The 12,787-nt window shown below is 35.4% G+C and overlaps 2 protein-coding genes across 2 annotated transcripts; one reads left to right on the top strand and one right to left on the bottom strand.

The window, feature by feature from the left end:
* Nucleotides 1-1,492: 1,492 nt before the first annotated feature.
* Nucleotides 1,493-5,131, bottom strand: Cbr-npr-4 (the record flags this gene model as incomplete). The annotated part of the gene is made up of 8 exons (XM_045240120.1): nucleotides 1,493-1,709; nucleotides 1,761-1,861; nucleotides 3,642-3,815; nucleotides 3,890-4,007; nucleotides 4,060-4,418; nucleotides 4,473-4,791; nucleotides 4,839-4,936; nucleotides 5,060-5,131. The coding sequence occupies 8 exons, from the start codon at nucleotides 5,129-5,131 to the stop codon at nucleotides 1,493-1,495; spliced, it is 1,458 nt and encodes a 485-aa protein (XP_045091474.1).
* Nucleotides 5,132-7,491: 2,360 nt separating this feature from the next.
* On the top strand, nucleotides 7,492-8,067 carry CBG27888 (the record flags this gene model as incomplete). The annotated part of the gene is made up of 2 exons (XM_045240119.1): nucleotides 7,492-7,614; nucleotides 7,861-8,067. 2 exons carry the CDS (start codon nucleotides 7,492-7,494, stop codon nucleotides 8,065-8,067), a joined length of 330 nt encoding a protein of 109 aa, XP_045097886.1.
* Between the last annotated feature and the right edge of the window lie 4,720 nt (nucleotides 8,068-12,787).

The following is a 12,787-nucleotide window of genomic DNA, read 5'->3' as shown; positions in this document are numbered from 1 at the left end:
ATGGAAGATTATCACGAAAAAGCCAACTTTTTGAATTCCAACTTTTTAATGACTAGAAAATTAAAAAGTGTCTTTCAGAGAATCGACCCAAACAATTTTAAGTCGATAACTGTGAATAATTAACTTAAAAAATTTAGAAAAAACAAAACTCATAAACATTAGAAGTCATGGTACCCCACAGACGTTCAAAGCCAATGAACTGCCAAAAAAGACGAACAGCACATAAAAATGGCATGTATTTGAAAATCCAAAATTTGAAAGTGCTATTTTCCAAGTAACACGTTTTGAATAAACATTCACTTGTTATGGATGTGAAATTGAAATGCAGTTTCAAATTTTCATATTTTTTGGTGCATACTAATCACCAACTGGACTTCCACGACTGAATCGCGTTTTCAGATAATTTCATGATATTTGAGTAATTTCCGAAAAATATTGTTCTTTACGTGTTGGCCTTGCAGTTCATGAAAACCGTTTTATAAAGTTTTATGAAGGTTTACCACGTTTTAGGATATTTTTAAAACTTTGATTCTAAACTTTTCAGGTTTTCTATTGACTGGGAAGTTCTGGACAACATGTTGTGGTAATCCCATCAGGGCCTGAGCAAAAAGATCTCCGAAAATGTAGGAAAAATTTTCGAATTCGAAATAAAAAACAGAAAAAACTTATTGAATTTTTTTCGGTAACCGATCGAAATAAAGATATTTTTGGCCTTGAATTCTACGTCGTTTTGTGTTATTCAAATGAGAGTGCGAGCCAGAAAAGTTTCCATTGTAGGAAGTAGATATTCAGTTATAACAAAAAAAACCATCGAAATAAAACTGAACAAATCAAAAAAATTGTTTTTTAAAAAACTCCACTTCCTCGAATTTTGCTTTGAACGAAGATTTTTTAATAGTTATTTCATTTCTTTCAAAAGTACACACTTGATTTGTAAATACATAAGCAGACAAATATTGGGACAAGAAAAGTAAATTGCCTGAAACGGCATACGTTCCCATACTTGAACAGACGGGATGGGGTGAGATGTGAAAGGTCAAGAAGAGAAAAAAACAGAAAAGAAAAAGAAGAAGGAGAATTTGTAAGCGGTCATCGATAATAAATACATAAAACCTGTTGTACATCTTCTGGGAGAAAATATTTGGTGTTGGAAAAAAAGGAAGGAGAACAGAAAAGACGGAATAAGAAGATAATAAATAATGGCCGTTTATGCGCTTGCATATGGGTTGGGATAAGATAGTTTGACATTTTCTATAAAGAATTTCTGTAGTCTACCAGTCAGAGACTGTATGATGATGTACAAAATCACTAATGTGTGCTACAAGATGGGAGATTCAGAAAAAGAGAAGGATATGCTCAAAGGAATGTTCAGATAGTATAGACCTCCTTTTTCAAAAAATGACCCGTAAAACCGAACATTCTAGACAAAAAAAGTGATAAAGCCAACCGGAATAATGCAACCAACAAAAAATGAAATGATAAAGAGAAGTATTTAAAAAGAAGCCTTCCGCGGTAGCACAACTTTTTCATTTGTGGACCTTGGCTGGGCACTTTTTCGACGAGGGATTATTGGAGCCGCACATAAAGTGTCCATTTGGATTTCTGGCGGTGATGGTGATTCTTTTGTGATTAGTTGCTCCTCCTCTTCAGAATTTCTTTTTTGCACCAAAATACGCATCATTGCAGACTTTTTACGTGCTGAACCATTACTGAAAAACAAAAGAATGAACTCAAAAATTTCAGAATAAACTGAGACTCACAATATAAAACTTGATGGCTCCTGTTGAACTTTACCCATTAAACTTGTTGACACGTATGGTTGTCCGTTGGCTGCGGTATTAATGTATGTTGCTTTGATTGCCTAAATTTCTTAATTTAATTTTGATATCTAAAATAATTAAGGGTAGAAGAATACTGAAACTGAAAAAAAGAGTGAAAAAAGAACTTTTTGTGGGAGTGTGAAAGTGTGAAAGAGTGAAAAAAGATAGAAAAAGAAGTCACAATGAATTTACATCGATAGAAGTGTTCACTTTCTTTTTTTTTATTTCTCTTATTTTTCCAGTTCAGTATCCTTACCCTTTTTCTTTTACTCAATTTTTCCTACGCCCATAAAGATCCCAATCCCTGATTGATTTCAACCAGTCACTTTGAAAAATCACCTTCTTTTTTGTCTGCGCCACTCCCATCTATGCCAATAAACTTGTGGACTCCACCTCAAAAGAATAAAAAATTTAATTAATTGGGGGAACATCTACAATCTTCCGTTTCAAGAGTCCACAAATATGTATTTCAAATCGAATCATCACTACATTCAAAATCTACTAGCATCATTGGAAAATACGTCTAGAGGGAGGGAGACACAGGGATACCATCTAAATGGTATACAGAAGGAGGAGATTCATATTCGTGCTACAATTGCGCAGTAATTGGTATATACTTCAATCGGGAATCAGAATCTTTAGGTTCCAAAGGGGTCAAGTTGGTTCAAAGAGAAAAGTCTCATGATTTATACAAAGATGTCTCAAAAAGCTTCTATTCCACGCAATTAACACTTCACGTAAGTGGAAACTAATCGAAAAATACAGTACCTGTCAATAAGATATACAAAAAGGTATCTTTCAGTTGATTTTTCGCCATTCTGATAATTTCCAGGAGTTTGGAGCTCGGCTTTCAAGTTTCCGATCACTTTGAAAACTTCGTAGGGTGCAGAACAGACCTAGATAAAAACTTGGCATTTACAGAATTTTTTGTAGATTCCTAGTTTTTTCAGCTATTGAACGATTTTTGAAAGACACACATTTTTCGCGTTTTCAGTACAAATACGGACCAAAAACGGGTGTCTTTCATAAATCGGCAAATAGCTCAAAAACTAAGAACTTACGAATAATTCTACGAATGCACAGTTTTCAATCTAGGTCCCCTAAAAAATTTTCAAAGCAATCGGAAACATGGAGGTAGAGTTTCACACTCCTGAAAATAGCCAAAATGGCCGAAAATCAACTGAAATTTACGTTTTTGTATATTTTATTAACTGTTACTGTATGTACCAGTGAAAAAGCGTTGAGAAGCTTTCAAAAACAAATGTGCAAAACCACGTGGCTTTTTTCAATGAACCACACTACCACCACAAAGTCAAATACTCATAATAATAATTTGAACGTTTTTTCTCTCAGGTAAAACCCCGATCAACAAACATCATGCACATCCATCATCATCATTATCATCTGCAAATATTCCTCGAGATGTACCATCTGTGTTTCATGCGTGTCTCTTTTGTCAGCCAGTGTGTCCACATAGTTCTGTTCAATAAATTCAAAGTCGCAGGCCCTACTTTTTTCCAATTTCAAAAACAACAAGCTCACAGGTATATGTATATTCAAACTGTGCGCTAAAAATACACATGTTCTACTAAAATTTTGAGACCCAAATATTTCAAAAACTCTTTCGAATCATGCCAAAGTTCTTATAGCGAAATGGTGATTATCAATGTTTTCAAAGAAATGTGTGTAGGAGATAGACATGGATAGAAAGAGGTCGAAAAATCACGACAAGTGCTATATGTTTGAAAAAATGTCCATAACTGTGTGGAAAAGGTTTTTCGTGAGGCACGTGCACAATGTATTGTCGAACCGGGCTGTTACCTGTGTAGCCGTAGATCCGTACTTATTTGTGATAGTCATGGTAGGATGGGTGAGAAGTGGTGAGCTGTTATCCCCATCAAGATTCAGCCGACGACGGAGCCATTGAGGCATCAAGTCGATAAAGGCGGCACGGAGTTGAAGATTGAGGACAGCGTAGAGAAGTGGGTTCCAGACCTGGAAAAATAGAGTTAGCGCAGAAACATAATATATTCTGACTCCTTAATAATATTATTATTTCCTCTACCTACCGTTGATGTCATTGCAATACAATGAGTGGCGATTCCAAAGATGTACTCTTGGTTCTTGATGAGGTCAGGGAGATACTCATAGTCTCTGAGGATATTGAACGTCACAGACCAAATCCAACTAAAAAAAAACAATAATGCACACTTTTTCATCCTCTTATTCATCTCATTACCTGCAAGCAAAAGCGACAACCATACCGATGAGCATCCGATTAGTTCTTTGTCTTCTCTTCACCGCCATCCTTTGTTGGTCACTTAATTCGATCTCCCAATTGTCTGTCTTCTGCTTCTTGGCGCCTTTCAGAATCATGCTTTGTCCGATTTTCAGCGAAATCGCCGTGTAGGAAATGATGATGATGGTGAGCGGAATAACGAGTTGCAAAAACATCAGCGCGGCTCCATAGATTTTGCGCTGGCTCTCGTTGGCTCCCCAGTTTTCCGTGCAGTAGAGCCCGCAAAAGTTCTCGAATTCTCCAAGACGTTGCTTGAACATAATCGGGGATGTGATAGTGGCAGCAAACGCGCAAATGAGCTGAATAGGAAACACGTTGGAAAATAGAGTTGCGGTACATTTATGATTTCTTACAGCGATGACCCCAAGAGCCTGATAGTGAGAAATTGGTTTTCTCATTGGGAATCGGATTAGGATATATCTATCAATGGAAATAGCAGTGAGAGTGAATGTTGAGTAACACAAACTGATTCCCTGGAAGTTTAGAACGTCAACCTTGTTTTTATTCAATTTACATACTGCAATGAAAGGAGCCACACGACAAAGAACTTCTCCAAAAATCCATTCCTTCTTGAAAGCCGTAATTGGAGTAATTGTTGCAGATGTGCAGCACACCACAATATCAGAGCAGGATAAAGATAGGATGAAGAGATTTGGAACTGTTTGAAGTGCTCTAAAATTTTGAAAATTCTTTTGATCCCTATTTTTTTCAACACTCACTTATTTCTGGTAATTGCCAGAATGACACAAGTGTTTCCAATGATTCCAGCAGCAATGATGATAAGATAGAGGAAAGCAAATATCAACATTATATACCACTGAAAACAGAAAAACAGATCAAATATGTTCTATCTACTTATCACATCATTTTTCAAATCATTTTATCATTTTGAAAAGGTTGTAAAAATTTTGGAAAGGTCGAAACATCTAGTTTAACTCACCCTTGTTGACATATCTTCTCGATAGAGCCATAACTCCGAGTTGAGGTTCAAGCAGTCCGTACTATTCTGCATTCTGGAAAAAAGGGAAAATGACGTGATATGAAAAAAAAAGCGGAGATTAAATTCCTTCAGGTAGTGAAATTTTTCCAGTTTTCATTCAAAAAATTAGACAAAGGATTATCTAGGAAGAATGAAATCTGCAAGAAAACTAAATTTGTTTACTAGAAGAAGAATATTCCGGATGTAAAAAAGAGAATAAAACACAGAATGAGTAGTTCGTCTTTTCTCTGCTTTTCAAAAGGAAAGTGCAATAACAAGACAATAAACCAAAACAATTTAGCTCAAAATTGGCTTTTAGTACTACAGTATACCCAAGGAAAGCACTTTGAGCAGCTACAACGTTTTATGATCTTAAAAGTGGTCCTTATTTTGGGAATTTTCGAAATGTGAAATGAATCGACTTGACATTTCTTTTTATGGCTCACTAAAAATTCTAAAATCTCAAGAACCAAAAATAGGTGAGTCGTTCGTTCTAGTCGTTCGTTCTGATTCCAGAACTTTCTCAAATACTCATTTCTCTGCGAACTTTTACTAGTCAGAAACTAAAACAAAGTGAGCGGGTGACAATTACTGGCTGACACATGTCTAGACATTTGCCTTTTAAGTTTCAGTCTAGGTATACTGTAATCATACTAAAACACTTATGAGATTGCTCAGGAAAATCGGAAACTCAATTAGTTCCACATCTGGAATACTTGGAAACAGAAGAAAATTAAATTCGAAAAATATTGTTTTTGATTCAGAACAACTGGCTGAAAGTGAGATCTAATTGAGTTGTGTTGAGTGTTGGAGACTACGGTAGTTTTTTTTGAAAATGCACGAAATAGGAAAACTTTTTTTTTCCGAGAATCCAAAGTGCAGTTTTCGAGGTACCCCCAGACATTCTTATTTCAAAAAATTCATGAGCCCGATTTCCGACCACATGCTTCAGAAAAAAAGAATAAAAATAAAAATTGAAGGAGGTTTGATCCGTACCGCCTTTCAGGAATCTCCCACATTCTTTTTTAAAAACTATGTCGGTGCCAGGCTCGGAAGTGGAGCCTAATTGTGAGTCGGGTGAATCAATTAGGCTACACTGGACACTTGCAGAAATTGTGGAATCCAACTTTTCTAATAGAGTAAGATGACCATGTGTTTTTAAATGATGAACGCGACTCGACAGATATTCATTAAAAATTCAAGAAAAATGGTTCTAGACTTGTTTTTTTTTCTTGCTACATAACCGTTCCAAGCAGTCACGAAAATTTATGACAAATAATGTGATTGTTTGGTTTATCCCTATTATTGTACGTTGGGTTAGGCTGAGCAATATGCACAAAAAAATACTGCAGGTGAATAAAAATACTTAATGTTAGTTCTGTGATGTTCAAAAACAGTGTGAATCATTGTATTCTATAAAAAATGGATTGTTTTGATCGAGGAAATCGTTTTTGATTACTCTATTTCAGCTGGAAATGACGTGAAAAATTACAGTATAATATTTAAAAAAATAACGTTGTGTGATGAAAGATTGGGTTTAATCACCAACCTAACAAAAAACCAATTGTTCCGAGAGATTTGATTGATGAGCATCTAAGATATTCTTATGGAAGAATGAAAAACAATAAAAATTGATCATCAAAAGCGTTCTATCACTTGCATGACTAGGTTTTTGTTCCAATAAGGGTGTGAAGAAAAGAAAATGAGATGAAACGACTGAATTCGTTAGTGTTATGTTTTCTTCTCCCTTTTGATTTTCTTACATAGAACCCAACTGGAAAAAAATGATCCAAAAACAATTAAAATCATCTTGGTATTTCTAGAAATCAGGTGAAAAGAACTCTCCCAGGTTTTACCGAGAATTCGAACAAACCCCTGAATTTTGAACAAAAGGATATTTTTGTGTATAACAAAAACAGCTCGCTTATCTTGAAGGTTGAAATTTGGTATAGCAATTCTAGAAAAAGCGAGGGAGAAGAAGATCCTAAACCACCAGATTAAAGCATGCGGTGGCGAGAAAACACTTGGCGGATTTGTATGATTCATTACTTATAAAACTACTGAATGGTAATAACTTGAGAGAGAAATTAGAGATTAAAATTATAGAAACCAAAAAATAGAACTAGTTCGAGAATAGTTCAAAAGCTCAAAACATGAGAACGAGCCTAAATATTTCTGCTTGTTCAGAGAAAAATGTTATGTTCAAAATATTAGGTACAGCTGAAAAATCCTAGAAAAATACATGACTATTATCATTTATCAGCCACCAATGCGACTGGCCATCTCCAGCTGCTACTGTAACTAGAAATAGCTTGACATTTTTCAAGGAATTTTTAATTGTTTGAAACATTTTATTGAGAAAAAATTTTGAATAATTTATAAGTCCCAGGAAAATGTTCAAATTGAGTGGGCTGTCATACGTGACTAGCCGAAAACTGGAAAAAAGGATCAAAATTGAGTTAGCTGGATCAGAAGGAGTGATCGAGAATGATAGGATAAATACAATTTGGGAAAAGGTAAGAACATGGAATATCAGAAATCACAAATTCCAATGATCAATGAATTTCGAACTGATAATTATCCCCGGAGATTTGAAAAAATAAGTTTTTGAAAAAAGAATTTTCAATAAAATTTCAAAATGAGTCAAAATAGTCTGGAGATTAATTGAGAAGTGCGAGACGTGATATCTTACAAGTAGCGGCTCATTCGATCAGATGTTTGAGCTCACTTCCAACAATGACGACTCAAACAATTCTTTCTAGTGTGTGGGAAACATTTTCGCGCAACATTGGATGGACCAGAGGATAATCAAGAGTAGTAGGAAACAATTTGAAGACGTTACTTCCGAAAGCAACCTTTCCGTTAAATTTGAAATTCTCCTGAGAATTAACTGGAAACAAAACAAGGATTGGCTTACTGCGTTCCGTAGCATACGAGGGGAAAAGGAAAGCAGCACTAAAATAATTTAACCTAGTGAGATATTTCGTTTTCTTCTTTTTGTTTTACCCTCTCTCTACACCTCATTTTTTCCTTCCCGTGACCATTCCCCCCCCCCCTTTATTCTTGCTACTTGTTTTGCTATTCTTTTTCTCTTCATTTTGGACCAGTCTTCCGAGACCCAAGAACAGATAGACCAAAATGATACAAACAAGTCTTGAAACTAAAGACTAAGTTTCGGAAAAAAATGAGAAGTGAGAAGAAGAAGCGATGAGCAATAATACCAATATTTGTTTGACAGGGAAGAAAATGAGAAGCGAGGAAATAATGAAGCAACTCGGCGAATAAAAAAACCGGGGAAAACAAAAACCAAAAAAGCGGATGCACCGGCGTGAGCTTGGATCTTGAATAAATCAAAAATAGAGCCGAACAAAAACTAATTTAGAAATGAGCATGACAAAAGAAAAAATAAAACTATGGTTTCTTTATTAGACGGATCAAAATCGCGAGGGCGCTGATGATCCCATAAATGACGTTTTTATCCGATATGTTCCAAAAAGTAAAAATCAGCAACAGTTTGTTCAGTAAAGACCGAAAAAGAAGATTACCCCGGTCAATACCAATGTTTATGCTAATTTCTTGTTGAACAAAAATCAAGAGAAAATAGAGATCCATGAACTTTTCGTTTTGGTTTATATACACCCTACAATACTGGTCGCTACCCACTCAAAATTTGTAGCTTTCTTCTGATTACGATGACTACCTCAGAATACATTACTATATATTTCCTGTTCCCTGATTGTGTCTAAAAACTATGATGACGCGGTATGATTGAAAACAATAAGCCACTACCGTAATCCGAACACGTATCTAAGTAGAACTGAATGCAAATGTAAAATTTATGTAAATCTACAAATGTCCAAATATCATTTGAAAATGAGTACCCCGAACAGGAGAACAAACAGACACAAAGAGGCAATGGTTCAAGTTTTCAGAAATGAAGAAGATAATTTTCTCTCTTTCTCGTTTTTCCAGTTTTTCTGGTGTCCAATTTCTGGAGGAGGCTCATAGAAAAGACGAAGCAAAAAATAGCTCGTATGGAAAAGAAAGGCACGAGTCAGGAGACAGAATTCGAGTCATTCTAGGATATTTTGTCAAAAGATGTGTGTGGACGGACGGACTGGAATTTGTTACGCTCGGACGCATCCGAACGGAATAGTGAGGAAAGCGGATAGGTTGGAATGGAGAAGAAAAAACGCAGTAGACACAACACATCAATTAATTAACTGTTAGCAAGAATTTTTAAATTTCCGTATGATATCGTGATCTGTTGAAATCATGTTTTTTCTCACCTAAAACGCGGAAGGGGTGGGGCAAAAGAAAGTGGGAGGAGGGACCGATTACAGAGTCATAAAATGAATTATGACGATTTCTTTACGAGGATTAGATTAGCCGTATATGTTGAGGAAGTTGGTAGCATTCGAGTAAAAAAGGTGTGAGTGTGTGTGTATATGGAATGCAAAGAGACACAGAAAGAGGATATGTAGTGACGTGGTGTGTGAGCGTGGATTAAGATGTTGCAAGTATTTGCGGGTGGGGGGGGGGGGGGGTCTCACGATCTCCTATTTCAAGTCTATCTTAAAAGATGTTAGGAAATAGGGGAATACCCATTAGCTGGACCGTTGTCACTTTAACGCACTCCAGAACTTCGAACTGTTCTGAAATCGGATTATAAAGTTTTGTTTTCCAATAATTTATTCCTGAGGTCAATAGTCTATAGAGATTATTTTTAATTTGACTCCTCCCATTTCCAATTTTCAAACCTTTTCAGTACGAATCTGCAAACAACTGGATTACTACTACCACCCGTTTAATCGTTTCCATCAACTATGAGACGCTCTGATCAGAGAGCATCATTTTGCAACCATCTTAACCCATTTCTCTCATTCATCAATGGAATTTATAGGGCACTTTACTTGAGCCTTTTGACTCTTGTTTTTATGTTGAACGATTTAACTTCACATAAAAAATGTCACTGTAGAAAAATGTGACTTTAAATTTTCGTCTTTCTGCAAAAAAATTGGTTATCTATCTAACCGATCAACAAATGAAATTTCAGGAAAAATGCTGAAGTGAGCTGCAAAACGCTCTTTTGGAAGTCATTTTCCGGGGGGAAAAGTTTGGTGTTTGATGATTTATGAGATCTATCCAATTTTTTTTGAGAGAATTCATAATTTTAGTGTGATTAGTTAAATCCTCGGATGATAATGTTTCCATGATCACTTTGTGTGTTCTGTGTGACTATTCAACTAGAACTGAGTGGGCTGCAACCATGAAATAAAAAGAAATGAAGGTCAGGAAATTTGAATAAGAGAAAATTATCAAGGTGAAATCAGGAAGACGTGATGGAATCCAGAAGATAAGTCAGAACACATTCTAAGAAATATATCTGATAAGAGGCAATGATTGGGGAGCACCCTGAGGTCAAATTGATCAAGAGATGAAAAGAGTAGGATATCCTGACATCTAAACTCGAAAAAAAATATTGAGAGATATTTTTCAACTTCACGTGAATTTCAGGAACCTTAAATTTTGTTTATATCATTTCCGGACCAAAACGAATACCAGAAAATTGTTTTATAATATTTCTGTAATCGATCATTACAATTGGCAGGTGATCCGAGAATTATCTATTTCTTACAGAATTCGCGTTAAAAAACGAAGATATTCTTGGATTTGCTACCACTATTCTCAAAATACATTTCAACTTTCGTAGGAATCCTGGGGCCAATTTTTCAAGTATAATCTCTTTGTTGACAGTCTGGAATGAGCATTTTAACCTCTAGTCTGCAGAATGAAAAGAGAGTGTTAACATGTTAATGAATACACTTTGATGGATTGAAAATGGGCGGAACTGAAAAGTTGAAAAATAGAAAAATAGCTGAGAGAGATTGGACTTGTTTACTCTGCCCTTTCAAATGAACCAGTACTGACAAACAGACAGATTAGATGCCATGCCTGTAGTCAATAATAGAAAATACGAAAAAATTGAACTCTTTGGAGTCGGTCCACAAACTGGATTATCTCCCCCGCTCGCGGCCCTGATGTCTTGAAAAAAACAAGGATTTCGTTTCTATTTATAGTTTTTTTCTCAACCGGTGTGAGTAGAAGAGCAGACCTTCCTATTTTTTGCTACTGCCAATTCTTCGAAAGCGGGGAAAATAAATTGCAGGTTTCAGAATCAGGCAATGCTCGTCATTTTTTGAAAGCAAAGCTCAGTAAAAAGGTTATGAAAATAACCAAAACAAAAATGATGGAATAATAAGACTATTCTCGAATTTTTTTAAAAAACCAATACAACATCAGTGATTCTTTTTATCAGAGATCTTTTGGATATTGATACGAAAACACTAATCATAAGAAGAGTATTGTTTTTATATGATATTTGCTCATGGAAATGCTAAATCCTTGTTTTTCTAACATCATCTAATGGCGTGGTGCTGGAGTGTTTTTGGAGAAGTTTTTTTTTGGCGAAGTGAAAAATGTTCAGTTAGAACTTGAGTAAATGCTATTAGTTGGTTGGAGACACCAAAGAACGATGCTGAGTTTTTTTATAAACTGAAATAATTTATATTTCCTTCACAGTTATAAATTGAAAAAGTGTGATTTTCAAATTATGATTTTCAAACTTCTTCTTTCAGTCTTCTTGGTAATAATTAATTAAAAATAAACATTTTTGTTCCATTCCAGTCACGGCGTTCTTTTCTCTCGTTTGGCTTCATCTGATGATGATGATGATGATGATGATGAAGATGATGATGATGATGATTATGGTGACAATGTGTCTTCGAACTTTAAGCGATTTTCATTTTTAAGGCTGCTCTAGCTACCACAGCCGCCACCAGCATCATTTTCATCATCAATTGGAAAGCAAAAACAAAATCAGACAAAATTATGTCTTGTTTTTCCTGCTCCTCCTTCTCCTCCCAACTCATCGCGATGAGAAAAAAACTACGGGATGAGCTCATCATCATGAGAAGAGAGGATATGTTTCCGGGACGTCTCTGCTTGTATTTGTATATTTCAGATCCATCTGTTTATTTGAGTGCGGTGGTGGTAATATGTACGTGAGGAATTGCAAAATATGATTCACGTTTTTCTCTCGTGAATACTCAAAATCAGACCATCATTCATAATTGATATACGTATTGTGAGAAAGAAGAATGGGAGAAATGTTTTTTTGCCGCTCATTTTGGACGGGAGAAAAGAACTGGAACGATGGGGACAAAATGAATTCAAAGAGTTTTTGGGATTGTCGGGATTTAAAGAACGTTTTTGAAAGTTTTAAAGGAACATTTTAGTGGAAAAGAGATCGATAATATTGTAACCAACGATAATTATTCGATTGGAAGGCAGTTTGGGATTTTGAATTTACTGGACAGCGCGGACGATTCTTTTCCAAAACTTTTTCTCGGACAGGTCCGGCCAGTTTTGGGCCGCGTTCCCAGTAGTTTTTTCTTATATTTTCAAAACATTTTGAAGTAAATAAAAGTCTTTAAACAGAATTTCTGCTTAAAAAAAGTTCCAATGAAAAAAATATCGTTAAGAAACTATTTTTACCGGGCCAGGCTCTGGTTTTCCAAGTATGATTATAACAACTAGAATTGCATCAATTAAACTTAAACATTCTAAAAAAATTCAATTTTATTATAATTATTTGTTAAATTATCTATTTCTCGTTTTGGCAATTTC

Source organism: Caenorhabditis briggsae (genome assembly GCF_000004555.2).
Source record: "Caenorhabditis briggsae complete genome, chrX, whole genome shotgun sequence".
Lineage (NCBI taxonomy): Eukaryota > Metazoa > Nematoda > Chromadorea > Rhabditida > Rhabditidae > Caenorhabditis > Caenorhabditis briggsae.
Note: the sequence above shows the minus strand (reverse complement) of the source record. Positions and strands in the feature narration are given on the sequence as shown.